General features: G+C 40.8%; 1 protein-coding gene across 1 annotated transcript in view; it reads right to left on the bottom strand.

The window, feature by feature from the left end:
• The window catches only part of LOC144517283 (receptor-type tyrosine-protein phosphatase gamma-like), a 513,098-nt gene that overhangs the window by 197,523 nt on the left and 299,113 nt on the right, over positions 1-16,462 (bottom strand). The window contains exon 3 of the mRNA XM_078249315.1: positions 10,265-10,447. Within this exon, the coding sequence (XP_078105441.1) occupies positions 10,265-10,447 (183 nt within the window). The remainder of the gene's footprint in view (positions 1-10,264; positions 10,448-16,462) is intronic.

Genomic DNA, 16,462 nt, shown 5'->3' with positions numbered 1-16,462 from the left:
TGCAGGTGGCCATCGTCATCATCATCTCCTTTTCTCTCTCTCTGTGAGCAGCCTGGGTGGCCTTAGGGAGACGGTTTGAGTTGCTAAAGGCCTGGGCACGCTCTGCATCAAACGTGTAAGGGAATCTTTTCATCCTGACTCACTCTCATCTTGGTGATTGTGCGTGTCAGCACTGGTGATCCTCTACCGGAAGGCCAGCTCGTCGGTCCACTCCCACAGGGCAGAGGCGGCGTCAGCCGATTTTGCCGGGGCTTCAGCCCCGAATGTTTTGAGTGTAGCCCTGAATGTATTTTGAAAAGTTGACTGACAAATATGAAACCAGACAATAGCCTATGTAAACGTGCCTGATCGCCTGGCCATTCATACCTGACGCTTATTTCTCCGTGACTGTCACAAAGCAATCCCTCCCCTCTCTGCTGCTCTCTTTCTCTCTATCTCTCTCTTTCTCCGATAGAAAGAGACAGGATGAGTGGGGAAAACTGTGGTAATTGTAGCCTATATGTGGCTGTGTGTGTGTGTGCATGTGTGTGTGTCTGTCTCTCCGTGTGCCTGATCGCGTGTCTCGCTGTGAGAAGTCAAGACTATGAACCTACAGTGAGACCTCGCCCGCTCAGCACGGGTAGGAGAGTCCTACCCGCTGTAGGCCACCGATTCGAAGATCCAGCAGATCAGATAAGCAAATCCCATGACATGTTGTCGCCATAGCGACTGCAAACAACGGTGATTAGACTGTGTTGAAAGCGCAACTTTTCAAGCTGAAGCCAAGAAGCGCTCTACCATTAGGCATTCAAGTTAAAGTGGTGTGAGGAGTGGTTCAACTTGGAACTTGCAACTATAAGGACTCAGCTCTATTAACCTTGCATTACAGCGCTTAGCCTACATGTTTTGGGGATGAATCTAACGTGCTGGTGTTTAGGGTTGTTACATGCTACAAGGTGTAAAGAGGAATCCGTTTTGAGTATAAGGTGAAAGAAAAGGACAACATAAGTTTAAGTACTCCTCCACGACTCCTCCAAATCACAGAGAACACAGATGGGATGGGTTATATTTTGAATGTGCACAAAGTTTTGAACATGAGCAGAAATTGCTTGCTCAAACACATCTGAAATAGTACACATCAGGGCTTTATTAATTCATTAAAATGAATTAATGTATCATTGAGGTGAATAATTGTCATGTGCACATTTAAGGAGGTTGCTTCCTCAACAAAAGACGCAAAAGAGGAGGGAAGAGTAAATTATAGGCTACATGTGTGCTGACTCAGATATAAAGTTGATCCAAAAGAGAATAAATAGTTGAAAGCAACACAGAATGCCTGAGAGCCTTACTGAAATATATTCCATTATGTTTTTATATTTTGAATTGTTCCCCTATGTTTCCCTTTACATATTTCCAGCATAAATTGATTCAGAAAAAGGTAGAAATAGGTGCATAAAAATTCACCTGAATGCAGGAAATGAAGTGTTTAATCTTCAACATTTTCTGGGGGAGTACTCCCAGACCCCTCCCATCATAGGTCGCTACACAGATCTGGAAACAAAACCTTGGCCTTTGGGCTGCCAGGCCAAATGTTGGTGCCATCTAACTTACACCTACAAACTGGAAGCTAAAATGAACATGCACTGACTATTAACAAGCTGGGCAAGCCAATTGCTGTTTTGCATTGCATTCAGTTTATTTAAATGGGTCCGCTCTAAGCCCCGAACCTCCTCTAGTCCTAGAAACGCCCCTGCCACAGGGGATGAGAACACACACTGTGTAGGCCTCGCCTGATTGAGCTACCTGCAATCTGGTTCTCACGTACTGCCACCGGGACTGGGAGGTGGACAGGACACTCTCTGTGACCTTAATCACTCACTTTAAAATGGGAACAAAAACAGGTAGAGCAACAAGGCTGCTGGGGGGATTTGCAAGCATAGAAGGATACTTTGTTCTTCGGCTTTCCTGTTCTTTAACGGTCACAATGTGAGGAGGATTATTACAGCCATATTGATATTTGCTATATTGTTACACATCCCATTTTCCTTCAGACATTCTGCATCCGTATTAGTACATTATGTAATTTTTTAGGATTTGCAGCCCAAATATGTTACTTTTAACATATTTTGAAAAGAAAACAGATTATTTTATTCTAACTGCTTTTGATTGATTACACAGTGTACTTTTTCAATTCTGATTAGGCGAGCAGTTTCCCACGCTTCCAGTCTTTCTGTTAAAGAAGACTTTTGGTATTTTTTAACCTAGATCCTATTTTCCCATACATTGGTGTCTGCGTGACTAATGTGAAGAATAATTATTGAAATTGGTCCAGTATTGAGCAAGAACTAATACATTTACTGTTTATTTAAATGTAGTCTGGTTACTACGATTTTGAGTTTTCATGTTAACATTACATTACATTTAATTCAGCTGACGCTTTTATCCAAAGGACTTCGAATAAGTGCATTAAACCATGAAGGTACAAACTCAGAAGAGGAAGAATAAAGTACAAGTACATTAGCTTCAAATAAGCCAAACTACAAAGAGCCACATGTTGTAAGTGCATGTTAAACAAAAATGATCTTATTAACAAAAAGGTCTATCTCTGTAGGGATCCTTTCCATAATGTCTCCAGACACTTAGAACAATAATCTGAGCCTGTCAGTGGTAAAACAGCACTTTTAGTGGATGTAAATTGAAGGGCACATTTGCCCAATAACTTACATTGCAGCTTAATACTGGACACATTTCAAAGATTGTTGTCAGTCACTTAGACACAAAAACATAAGAAAATGGGGTCCAGGTTGAAAACAAGTTACCCTTTAAGCTAAACACATTCTGGACCAATCACTGTACTAGACACACACACACACACACACATATTAAAGTGTGTTAGACAGCAAACAGGTGCACGTTCCAAAGTGTTGCGTCTGTATTGTCTACCATCACACTCTGGCACTCTGTGGCCTCATACTTCAAGGATGAGCTCCAGCATGCTGTCCACAGTGCTGAGCAGATTTGTGCTGTCAGGTGACTTCCAGTGAAGAAGCATCACAACAACAACAGGGTGAAGGAAAGGACATCCTGCCACTGTCCATGATCAGGCCTGCAACCACCTGTCCCAAACACTCCTTCTCTAAGTGATGGAATGGTCCTGGACATCACCCTCTCTCTTTCAAATCACAATGTTGTGTACTACAATGTACTATATTGAGTGGTGGAAGACATACTCCAATAAATTACCTAAAATAAGAATTTATGATACCACACTATAAAAATACACTGTCTTACAAGTAGAATAATTATTGGTCATACTATTAGCCACAACATGTACATAAACTATCAAAAGTAAACTTACTAATTATTGGATAATTAATAATAGTGTTATTTTTTGGTTCAAACAAACAAAGACCTTCACCCAGGAGACCCGTGTTCTTGTCCCATGCATGGAAGTCAAATTTTGTCACTCTTTCCACCAACCATCCACTACTCCATCCATCTGGACCGTCCAGGGTTGCACGGCACTCATCAGTAAACAAGACTTTGAAAATTAGTCTTCATGTATTTCTGGGCCCACTGCAACCATTTCTGCTGGTGAGCATTGGTTAGGGGTGGCCGAATAGTAGGTTTATGCACAACTGCAAGCCTCTGGATGATCGTACACCTTGAGATTTGCAGCACTTCATTGGCACCAGCAGCTTCAAATAACTGTTTGCTGCTTTGTAATGGCATTTTAGCAGCTGCTCTCTTAATCCAATGACCTTGTCTGGCAGAAACCTTCCTCATTATGCCTTTATCTGAGCGAACCCGTGTGTGCTCTGAATCAGCCACAAATCTCTTCATGTAACTCGCCCTGTTAAGATGGGTTTGATTGAAATAGCTTTTGATTTCAGTAATGCTGCAAATTCAGCAAATGACCATTTTCAGTTCTTTACAACCTATAAAATGTTTTGAAACTTTTTTGTGCATAATAATTTGGAACAGTGCATTTTGAGTTTTTTTATTTTTGAAAAAATACTGTTTTCATTGGGTGGTTTGTTCAATAAAATTCGACTTATACCCTAACGGTTGGTGACTGGAAAATTATACTGACTATCATTTGCATCAACTATTTAGGAAAATCAGTGTAAAATATAATTTGCATAATCATTTCGAACACAGTGTATGTGCATGTGAAGTATTCAATTTTGGCCTAGGCAGCTTGTCACAACTTTTGCCTGCCTCGTCATGACATTGATGTATTTAACAATTTGATCGACATCTATAATTTAACATATAAATTAATTTCCATTTGGGGACAAAATGGAAATTTATTTAGCTTTGGTCAGTACCATATTCATAGACAATACTACGGCAATAAATAGATAAACAGCACAGAACACAACATGGTTCTAAAAGACCAGAGTATTAAAAATAAAGGCAAAGCATTCCACTAACTTATTATGTGAATTTGTGATTGTGTATGTGTGTGCCTCCATGGGGAGTGTCCAGTTCTTCCAGGTGTAGGGGGCAAGGGGATTCTGAGGTGGTTTATTTGTAAGGAACATAATGGCAGAGGGGATGAAGCTGCATCTGTTGGTTTTGAATACAGGGGTAGCCAGATCTGGAAGCAGGTGCTGAAATTATCACTTGAGTCCCTCGCAACAGTGTTACCAACCAGTAGTCACCAACTGTTGAGTCTGAGTCAACTCTTGAGTCCCCAGTGTTTAAGTCCAAGTCAGAGTCACCAAAGAAGTAGTCAATATCCACGAAGTTCCACTTCCAGGATTGCTGGATGCATGTCTTTTCGTCGATGTCTTCTTCCTTCCGCTTTCTTTTTGTTAGAATTTTAAACTCCGGTTGATTTCTGAGGACTATGGTTAACTGCTCCTCAGATCTCTGCAGGGTAAATCCAGACAGCTAGTTAGACTATCTGTCCGATCTGCACCATCTCTTGGTCATAGAGCCGCTTGAGATTTGAACACTGTCTCCCCACAAAGCTTAGACCCCAGAGTGATTGGCCCCCCCATCCCAAGCCAGAAAGAAAAGGGGCGGCTCTCTGTTTGCATATAAACTAATAAAAAATATGGATGTTTAAGCTGCGGAGGATCATTGCTTTTCTATTACTGAAGCCTTCGCCCTCACTTTCAACTTGAATCCAAATTAGCTCTCTAGCAAAATGCAACACATGACTTTAACCTAAGTCATAAAACATAAAAACAGCTGTCAGAGCCATATTTTTTATTTCTCTCTCGTTTCCTCTTTGTAACTGTTTTGACAGTTAGTTGACATATGCCTGCATTGGAGAACAGTGTAATTATAACCAACTGCAATGACAAATGGCACTGTTGGCATTATGGGATGTTTTATCAAAACATTGGAAATATTCAAACAGTCTGTATATGATAATGTGAAAATATAGGACTCGCAAGAAAATAGCAGCCTATTCTGAGTAGGAAATGGACACATCCAGAGTGACGGTGTATCTCCCACCGTAAAGATACTGGGAGTGAGCAGCTATTAGGACCGAATTGCTGCCATTTTAATCAATGAGCATCAGATGAACACTACATATGTTGATGGTCTAGTTCCTGGTTATATCCTGACATATAAAGTAACATCTTTAAAGGATCAAATATCCTGAAACACTGCATGGTCAATTTGTATATTACATGGATATGTGACTATAAGATTTCAACTGCAGTTGACGATGAGGTAGCTTAAACAGATTTCTATGGAATTGCCTGATGATTGACATTTTCCGCAGAGGATGAATATTCTGTTTCTGTTGGCTAGCTTTCTCCATCAGTCCAAATGGTCTGCCAGGGTTGGGTTTTAAATGGTTTAATTGGGCCAATTTGATACCTGGCTTTTGGAACAGATGCCAAAACTATGCTTTAATGTGGGAAACCATGTCTTTGTGTGTGTGTGTGTGTGTGTGTGTGTGTGTTGTGCTGTAACCGGCTCAGCAGCAGATGGGGATGACTGACAGCTTATTTCACCTGAGCATGACATAGCCTACTGTTTCTTTCCTGCATTACGCTGGGGAAGACAAATGCCATGGGGAAGTCTGACCTAATGCCAGATGATTTAGCCTGCTGTGAGCCTCACACATTTATGCTACATGACCACAACATCCTACGGTATACAGTACACGTACAGTCTGGGCACAGAATATGAAAACAAGACAAAAAAAACAAAGTCCTTTTATAGTCTCCTAGAAGCTGCAGTAATTGACATTGGACAGAAAGTGTTGGACAGAAGTGGTAGGACTAAAATGTGCTCAGGAAATGACCTGGCAGTTTCCCTGTTACATTATGCAGGATTGTGTGTGCAAGTGGAAATGTTAATGTAAGGCTTTTTGCTAAAATAAAAAAAATAAATCAAGCTAATGCTCTCCTCCATCCCATATGTAGTGTGGACGCCATCATTTTAGCCTCGGGACTGGCTCTCACATGTTATATTACATTCATCACACATTTTATGTTTACCATTTTTCTATAATAAATACCTCGTGTTATAATGGCCCAATACACTGCTTGACTCTATAGCCAGCCTAACAGATATAACATTTTAATCAGTGAGATTGTTACCTTTGGACAAAGGCTTTCCCCTTTTCTTTTTCTTTTATTTGTGCATTTAAAAAAAAGAAGAAGAAATACAATATAACAAAATAAAATGCACATATGAGATAGAGAAAGACAACCCTGAGTGCTTGTAAAGGAACCCACCCAACATTGAAATTAAAGACAGCTGTACATAATTGATATTTTCTCATGGCTGTAGTCTTTCATGTAACTGACAGACATAAGAATGGTATCAATCTTCTCATCTAACTCTCTCAGAAAGCAAAAAAGTGCATTTCTACAATGTCAAACGGTTTCTTTAAAGATACCTAAGTACATATTAACAATGGAAAGCAATTCTTACCAGTGACTGGGAATCAAATGAATGCAAAGAAAGTTACTTTATGAACTTGACTTTAAGATTTGTATTTGTTTATTATTTATTTAATGTAAACAAAAGAAACGTGCGAATCTGTCACTATTGCACAATTCCTCCAAGTACCTAACTAAAAAACTAAAAATCCCTATCCTTACCAGAGTCAATATAGTGTTTAGTAACTTCTAAATAATGTTGATTACTCACTGACGTCCAGTGATCACCGGTTAATGAGACAGCATTTGCACTTTGCAGCAGTTCCAGTTGGGCTGCTTTCTCCGTGTTGTATGCGTGAAGCTACTGTCCCCCTCGTCTTTAAGACCCGAGTCTTCTACGATGCTGACAGGTCTGCAGTTAATTGCCACCCATTTCGCAAGAGCTGTAGTCATTTGGTTTCATTAACAGGTCGGCGAGTAGTACTCTCCAAAATAGTGCTTTGCCTGAGCCCGCTAGCATCAACCTGAGTCACGTTAATTAGGTCGTAGGTGGTAGCTCAAGCTTGACGTGCTTCGGTGATATTTTAATTCGGCTTTACACAATGTGCATATGGCTTTCGACTTGTTTAATGAGCTGTCCAGGAGTTTTGGAAAATAAAAGGCGCCATTCAGAATTGTGTTTTCTGCTGTCTTTCTCCATCATGCCTGCAGCCTGCAGCAGCAGGATGTGTTACGAGGAAGTATGGCAGCTTGATGATAAGTAAAGGTGCAGCAAAGGGTCAAAATAGTAGCCTGTTAGGCACGACGCGAAGCCGAGTGAAGCGTAAAATAAATTAATAAATGGCGGCATGCGATTAATGCGATTAAAAAAATTCACGCGTTATGCTCGGCCCTTAATCGCATCGCGATTAACGCGTTAATGCTGACAGCCCTACTTTTTAGCCACGCTGTCGCTGTGGCTTTGGGTATGGCAATGTTGGGCAGTCTGTCAGTCGGTCGGGCCATAACAAAACATCTCAATCACTATTGGCCGTTTAATTGCCATTAAATATTATGCAGAACTTATTGGTCCCCATTCTTGGACTACTGACTTTGGTGATCCCCTAATCCTTTCCTCTAAGACACCAAAAAATCTGGTGCACATATTCTTGGTGTTTGTGGTCTATGGTGATCACTCGACTTTATTATGTGTCTGCAGCCGATGCACAGGAGCACCTTTCTGATTCCTCACATCATGTTATTTAAGATGTGTCCAAACTTGTGTCCATGTCCAAATATTTGTTAGATCTGTTAGTATCAAATATTATATATATTATTCGGATATGGTGTCTTTGAAAGGATCAGGCAATTCTCTTCTTGTTGCAGTCTGTCTCTGTGATTCATTTTACAGAACACAATCTGCTTAGTGAAGCTACAGTGAACCTAAAAACAATTTGGCAATTTATTCAAATGTGTTATCATCAAAAAACGACTCACACAGTCTTTATTGAGCAAATGATGGGATGCTAAGCATTATTGTGCTTAACACACAGCTGTGCTCTGGGCAGCACTCAAAGTGCTGTCAACAGCAATGCCAGCCACCTGTGGCCTGTGCCTCTCAAAGCTTTTCAACTCCATCTCTCCACTACGGGGATAGCATCATCCATCTTACTGACAACCTGGAATTGTGAAAAATACCTGTGGCTGACAAGGAGGCTCCTCGAGATGCCAAGAGAGCTGAACGCAGATGGCCCAGTGCTGAATCCTACAGGCAGTGACACCTGCCATGGCACTTTGTACTAATACGGATGCAGAATGTCTGAAGGAAAATGGGATGTGTAATCTTCATCATAAATGACTTGCTGCATATTGCACCTGTCTTGTTTCATAATCCAGTGCGGGGAAAGTGACGTAACAGATGGTTGACATGCAGACACCTGCCAATATGAGCTGGGATTAATAGAGGTGTCATACTTGAGCTTTTCATTCTCTTTGTGCTGTGGTCGGTCACAGGATTATCTGGTTACAAACATTATGGCATTAAAATCTATAACTAACATTTATTTGACAAACATGGCTCTGACTGCTATTTTGGGGCATAGACTGTAAAAATAATGGACAAAGCTTCAGGGTCTAAAAAGTGAAGCATTCTATCTAATTTCCAGCAGGGGTTGATTCCACTGGCTCCAAAAAGAAGTCTGTTTCTATAGGGTTAGGGTTAGGGTTAGTCTATTTGATGAGGAGGCTACTTCTCACGTTAGATTAATTACCTCAGTAAACATTTACATAATGAGTTTATGGTCTTAGTCGTTAGTTTCAAGTCTTATTCAATACAGCATGATGATCATTTAGTAAATTATAGTCCCATTATTTAAAAATAGACGATAAAGCAGGGGATGCTTTCAAATCTGTTAATCAGGACAAAGTGTTAGCAATGCTAACCATGCTAACACTGTGGACATTAAAACACACCTCAACTTACCTTTTAGTAATGCTGCCATGTTCCCAGACCTCAGCAATTAAGCCTGTATGCCAAACGTAATATTTATAGACTACATAATAATTTTGGACATTTTGGAGGAAATGCAAATTCTGCAACATTACTTAAGTCAAGGAAGTGGTTTATGTTGTTATACCTGGATATGGGTTGGATGGTTTGGTGTACAAAGCACAGGACTGTGATAGTGGAGATCAGCGTTCACATCCTGCATCCCACATCCTACTTGTAGATAGTTGGGCTACAAAAACCCTTTGGTTAAGGTTATTGAAAGACCATGGTCCCTAGAGTTGACCACTACCACCTTGACCAAGTGGTTTGAGTTGCCAATAAACAGAAACATGACAGTCCTGGTAGCAGCTGCTAGATAGCTCTTATCTGCAGTACATCCCACAACACAAAAGAGTCGCACAAATGGAAATCATTAGGATTCATTATCTGGGGACAATTAATGTACACAGAACATTTTAAGGCAATCATGTTAGTATCTCATGTCCAAACCTGATGATTTCAGGTGATGGCGCCAGTGGACAAAAGGTTATCAGTTCGGAATCATCCGATGAATATCCTACCACATTTGATAGCAATTGGACCAGGAAATGTCAAGATGCTTTGCTCTGGATCAAAGTGTTAGACAAACTAATAGATTTACTGACAATCATCGCAATCTCGAGGATTTGCTAATAGTTGGGCAAAACATAAAGTAAATGAGAAATACTGGAAATACTGGGCATCTACAAAGTGTTTCAAATGCTCAACAACTAATATCAGCACTTGTTTGCTTCTCAGTGTTGCCTGAATTGTCCATATGCTTAGTTATTCCTTTTCAACATGTAGCTGACTTTTTCATTTTACAACTTCAACAACTCAGTTGTTTGAGTGTAGGAAAAAATCATATCCCACATAAACCGGGATGAATCCAGTCTGCAATATGAGCCTTTGATGCCTTTACCTGTTTTGCCGGTGTTCTTCATAGATGTCTTATTAGAGGATTCAGTATCAAAGCCCTCCAGTGTCAGTTCCTGATACTCTGTGGATACTTTGGTATCCTGGTCCGCAATGTTGATTGGTGACTGGTTTCTCTCTCTGCATGCTGGATAGGATGATGCCCAGCCTTCATCTGGCCCGTATATACCTGAGGAAGACAGGAAATACAAGAAGATACACTTGGATGTTAGACTGAGTAGGCTTTAGAAGGATACATCAGAGGAAAATGACATTTCGGAACCATCTCATGTCCTCTCAAAACAGCTGACAGTGTGCAATGCCAAGTCATCTGAATTCCAATTAAACATTACTCACAGAATAAACGTCATGAGCCCCAAACAAGCATCTGATGAAAAAGCTAAACATTTTCATGCATGTGGTTAATAGAGACATTCAAAATGTCATTATGAGGTCTTGATGTGCCCCCTGCTGCAATTTGAATTCTACATTTGGTTTTGCACTACTGACCCCTCCAAGAACCCCTCTGCATTCAGCATCAATCACAGTGTTACTGAGCTGACAGGGAACCCCAAAACAACTCAGTCGTGAGGAAGCCGATGTGTGCATGTATGGGTCTCTACAGTATGTGTGGAGAGACATCCTTTCACAATAAATATCCACAGAGTGAAAAGAGCTAGAGCCAGAGGAGCATTGGAGTCACTTTTTGCAGAGGCTGTGAGAGAGAGATACTCGAGGGACGGCCAGGACTGAAATGTCACAGGGCCCTGCTTTAACACCTGAGTGTTCAACCCTTTCTCAATCCCAATCGTCACATACTGACGCTTGGTCAGTGTCTCTCAGTGTCACATACCAATGCAAAAATCACCCTTAAAGGCTGTTTTATGCTTCTGCGTTGAATCAACGGCGTACTTCTGCAGACCCCTCTGCGTCGCCGAGAACCCCCCTCCGAGCCCTCCACCGTAGCTCGACGTGCACCTCCAAAAAAGTGAAACTTCGCGTCGAGGCGACGCAGACCGCAAGGACCGTGATTGGTCAACTCATCCTGTGTGTTGATAGTCAATGTTTCAAGCAGCCTACTGTGGGGAGTAGCAACATGCTAGTTCACTGACATAAGCTTTGCAAATAAACCCAGACATATTTTGGTTAGAATGACGGGGTTATCCGTTTGTGAAGTGTCTATATGTCAGTAACGTTTTGAAATTAGCACTTCGCCAGCAAGCAGTACTTTGTGGACAGTTGCGCTAAAGTTTGCTTGCTAACATAACATAAACTGGCTAGCAGACACCTCGCAAATAACCTCAGACTTATCACCCCCTAGCGTTATGAAATGTGAAATGCACCGCGATACAAAGCAACCCCGACGCATAACTCCAAAAGGGTCACGACGAGGTAGGAGTGACGCCGTGGGTACGGCGTGGAGTTAACACAGAGGCATAAAACAGCCTTCAGCGTCTGTATGGAACGCATCGGGCAGAGCAGCAGCTCGACCGTGGCGCTGTAATATGTCGTAGTATTAAGAGAGACAATGGTAGAGAGTAGTATGAAAGACTGAAAACCAGTGTAGGGAGGTTGGTTGGGGCGGTGGATGGGTCAAACAACACAGGACTTTCACCTAGGAGACCGGGGTTCATATCCTGATCTTGTCCCAAATGTCACTGAAACATACATTTTATAACCCCACCCACCATCTTTTCCTAAACCTAACTGTCCCGTTTTTGTGCCGCATGTCAGTTAAACGTACGTCCTTACCCAGAGCGTCATAAAGTGGCGCCAAAGGCACCTGACCCAGCGTCACACTGGGAGTGAGACTGTGTTGGAGTGAGTACTCAAAGATCAGGGCTGTAGCTACTGGGCACACTGGGGGCTAGATGTTGCCTGAGGACCACCCAACCCCAGCCCTGGACACAACAATATTCAACACTAACAGGAAAAAGAGATCAGTTGGAAATAAATATGTCTATGGATACTTAATGGTATCAGTGTTCATGATTGGCAGTGTAATTACACATCTTGGTGGCTATAAAAAGGTGAATATGAAACTGGAACTTCTAGATTGTGTTAAAGGATTGAGAAACCTATGTCAGAATGATAATGACTCCGTTTTCTCATGTTAATAGGTACAAGAAGAAGGCTATTGAATTTGGGATGGTGATTACGAAGAAATTGATTTTATGTGTGTGGAAAATGGACTCTCTGCCTACATATGACCTGTGGCTGGTAGAAATGTCTGGCGCATTACAGTTGGAGAGAGAGGAGATGTGTTTGATAAGATATGGGACCCTGTACTCCAGCTGCTTTATAGTGCCTTACTGTGCATATATGTACGTATGTGGCTATATTTTCAGGCCAAAAATTAAACGGCAAGCTGTATAATTTGTAAAAAGGCCATAAGGTACAGTGGTAACACAACTAATTTATACAAGCATATGACATTTTTTTTCCTGGGCTTTAATAATCCAAAATTAACACACTTAAAGGTCATGAAAATTCATCCAGATTTAGCAACTTTATGATGCATTTACCTTAATTATTAAAAAGTATCAGTAACATATCGATATCAGCGATACTGGCCCTGTATTTACTTGGTATATATGTATACATGTAATATATATGTATGTATGTGATTTTTTTCTTTCTAGTTTCTCTTGTACTGGATATCCACTTCTTGTGTTTTTGACAAGACATCAGTTTTGTTATTAATTTCTGACCATGCACTGCTGCTACATATTCTGATGTGCTACGTTATGTTGTATAGTTGTATTTTTTATCTGAAAACAATTAACATATATTTTTTTAAATATAATGATTAAAACATTAGAAATCCAGCCTTGGAACATAATAATACTCAACAGTGTGTTGTTGAGTTCACTGGTCTAGCCAGGGATGGTTATTTTTTTTAAACTATTGCAGCAGCTGGATCGAAACGGGGCGAGCTTGGCGCCTGATTTTTCTGCCTGCAGCGTGGTTAGGGGGTGTGCCTGTTTGAAGCATGTGCACATTGGGAATGTGTGCCCATTCGTAGTCCGATTGCTTGCCCCTTGGACGTGCTGCACACCCTTGGGTCCTCAGCAATACACCTGCCATGTGTGAAGTTAATTGGATGGACATTACTTATATGTAGAACAGTCATACATGCATACACAGATGTCTAACTTCATGGTTAGGGACCGTTCGGTATTTATGGATTGGACCACCGGAGGAAACTAGGGGAGGGTCATGTCTTTTTATTCTTTGTTAAGGGGAGGGTCACCCAACATTTTTTAGTCTAGGAGGGGGGGGGGTCACACAACTTTGTATTCATGAAAAGAGCAAAATTTCAAAGTGGCTTGTTTGAGAGCTACATGGAAAAATATGCACCAGTCTCGGCCACCGCTTCCAGATGGGTCTGACCCATGAGTTTGCTGGGCGGCAGAGGGAGCACTGCTCCCCTGGTGGCTGAAACGGGTAATTGCATTATTTAAAACATTTGTGGAATAATTATGTTTGGCATTACCAGACATTTTATAAATATTATAAATAACACAAAACAACTAAATGGTGATAGGTAATACATCTGATTTCATATATTGCTTCAGTAAAAAAAATATTACCTGGCTGACAATGGGAGCAGCAGGACGCAAAAAACGAAAGTTACTGTTGCACTATGTCTGGACATCCTGCCGTGCCAACCTTGCAATAAAGGTTTCCTAAATGCCATGTATATACATGTGATGTCAGCTTACTAATTGATTGCAGGTTTTGTGTAGATTTGGACTTTTATACGTTTATTCCACTTTGTTTAAACGGCGAAGTGGAGAGGCCTCGTTCACCTGTTTGGAGCTGGCTGGTGAATGTGACGCTCGTATAGGCCTTGCTGGATACACCGTGTCATTTACCTTTTCGTGGATCTACTGATCGCTGTGGAATACTTTTTTTCCGTGTCATTGGATTACGGCGAAATACGGATCTTTTTTCTCAACGTGTCTTAACGTTGTATGGTGAGTTTGGAGAGGCATCTCAACAGACTGTAGGTCCAACACTGATTGTTCACTGTTACATTTTAGTTGAATTTAAGCGTCTGTCTATTGCGTTCCAAGACAGCCGTGCCATGATTGGATTTCATAAGGGAGAATTGTTAAATTGTTACAATGTAACTTAAAATCTGCTTTAAAAATAAACATATATGTTTTGGATAATGTTTTGGATAATGTTCAGCTTCGGCAGCTTTACCTATATAGATAAAATATACAATAACCAGTTTGTGTGTTGAATTAATTACCCAGTATGCTTTGCTGAATGGTCTCAATGTTGTATTGTTTTATTTCAGGTGAATACTAGTTAATTAGAGGAGTAACTTAGTATTTGAAGTAAAGCAGTAATGCCTGAAGTGTGCTTTTAGTTTCCATGCTTATTGTGTTTCCACAACAATGTTAGTGAGTAAATCTACTGAAATGACCACCACACCATAACAGAGGAGTGGGATGTATACAATGAGAAGGCAGAGGTTAAATCATGTATGTTATGGCTGTGAACAATAAAGGGCATCTGTACATCTTTGCAAAGTGCTAACCAGTACAGAATGCATCCATAAATTGAAGGGAATGGTCATGCCTCCTTTTACAACCATTTTGGAGAGTCACTGAAAAAATGTTAGTGGTGAAGGGAGGGTAAAGTCTAATTTTGCTAAAGATCCCAAAACTACTCTGGTGGCACTTTATATAAATAATGAACAGTCCCTTAGATGATACAGTGCCAGCTATTGGCCAAATAGCACCAGATTTGCCATGGCCACTCAAACATCATACCTACACATGTCCACCAAATGCGGCTGCCATAGCAGTGTTCAGAAGATATGCATTATTTTGGAATATGAGCCCTGCCCACAGCATTTGAGCAAACTTTGTTTTGTTGTGCATGATCAAAAAACATCCCCCCCCTCTGCTTTTTTAATAAAACACGCCCTGACTATGAGGCCAGTTTCATCTTATCTCAAGTGGGCACGACTCACCATAGGCTATAATACAAACCACGAGTCCACTGCTATACCTTCCTGCATGTGGCCTAACAAAAAATATCCAAAGGCTTGTGTATTTTCTCTGAATTAATGAGATGAGACAGACTTGGGCATGACATTTGAAGAAGGTGTCCATCTGAATTTGCTTTTTGACAAACTATTCTTTCAGTTTTGCTTTTGATATGACTACATACACACATACCTTTTTCAGACCTTCAGACTTTCATGAGATGGAAAACCTATGCCACACGTGACCCTGATTAATTGCCCTACATCCAGCCCTACATTCAGAAAATCTCATTTGTGTTCGGCACAGAGCTGCTTTGCTTCAGTGCCGTTTTCCATTCAAGCAGCTTTGTGAGCAGCACAGACCTATAATTCTCCTGTCAGTAGAAACAAGTTGATCTGTACGCAGTGGACGATTAGACGTGAGCTGTTAAAAGCAGTTTTCATTGCGATGTGACTAAAAATCATGGCATTTACTGGAATACATAGAAAAATAGCTCAAGTTGATGCATTGATACAGCTCTTAAAAACAGTAGTCACCTTTCCTCTGAAATACATCTGTCGTGGTTTCTGAACTGTGTAAAGGCCAATGAAATGGCAGCAGATAACTACCCTGTCGCTGGCATATTTATTGTGTCTTACTTTACTTTGAACTGTGATTTCATTTCTGTCCAAATTTGGTGGTTGATAATGTTGTTTAACCCTCTGAAGTCTAAGGGCATTTTCAGATGTCTTCTTAAATTCACCTTTTTAGGGTATTTGCATAAAACTGATCCCCATGTATTTAACATTAAAATGTTCAGAACAAACTCAGGAGTACGGATAGTGAGACAAATCTGTACCAGAGCAATGTGTAAAGAGATAATTTGGCGCTTACGCTGAAAACGTTGACATTTGTGTGGCACTGTGTGTTAAATATTTGTGTGTTAAGTATTTGCCCCCCCCCTCTAAATTTTGAACTGAGTGAAGCTAAAGTCTAAAAACAGGATGTAACTACTGTCTCTATTGTCTATAATATACCACAAGGGATTCTGAATTAATGTGTTTTGAATGGGTGATATTAGTCTGGCTTAACTCAGCTTTGCCAGCAGAGGGCGCTCTAAGCTTTACACTTGACTGGGTATCAGTAGCTGACGCCAGTAGTGCCGAAGTAGAAGTCAGTACGTAAACGAGTTTAAGTGTACATGCTACAGCTCCTGATCT

The sequence above is a fragment of the Sander vitreus genome, chromosome 4 (genome assembly GCF_031162955.1).
Source record: "Sander vitreus isolate 19-12246 chromosome 4, sanVit1, whole genome shotgun sequence".
In the NCBI taxonomy this organism is placed as follows: domain Eukaryota; kingdom Metazoa; phylum Chordata; class Actinopteri; order Perciformes; family Percidae; genus Sander; species Sander vitreus.
Note: the sequence above shows the minus strand (reverse complement) of the source record. Positions and strands in the feature narration are given on the sequence as shown.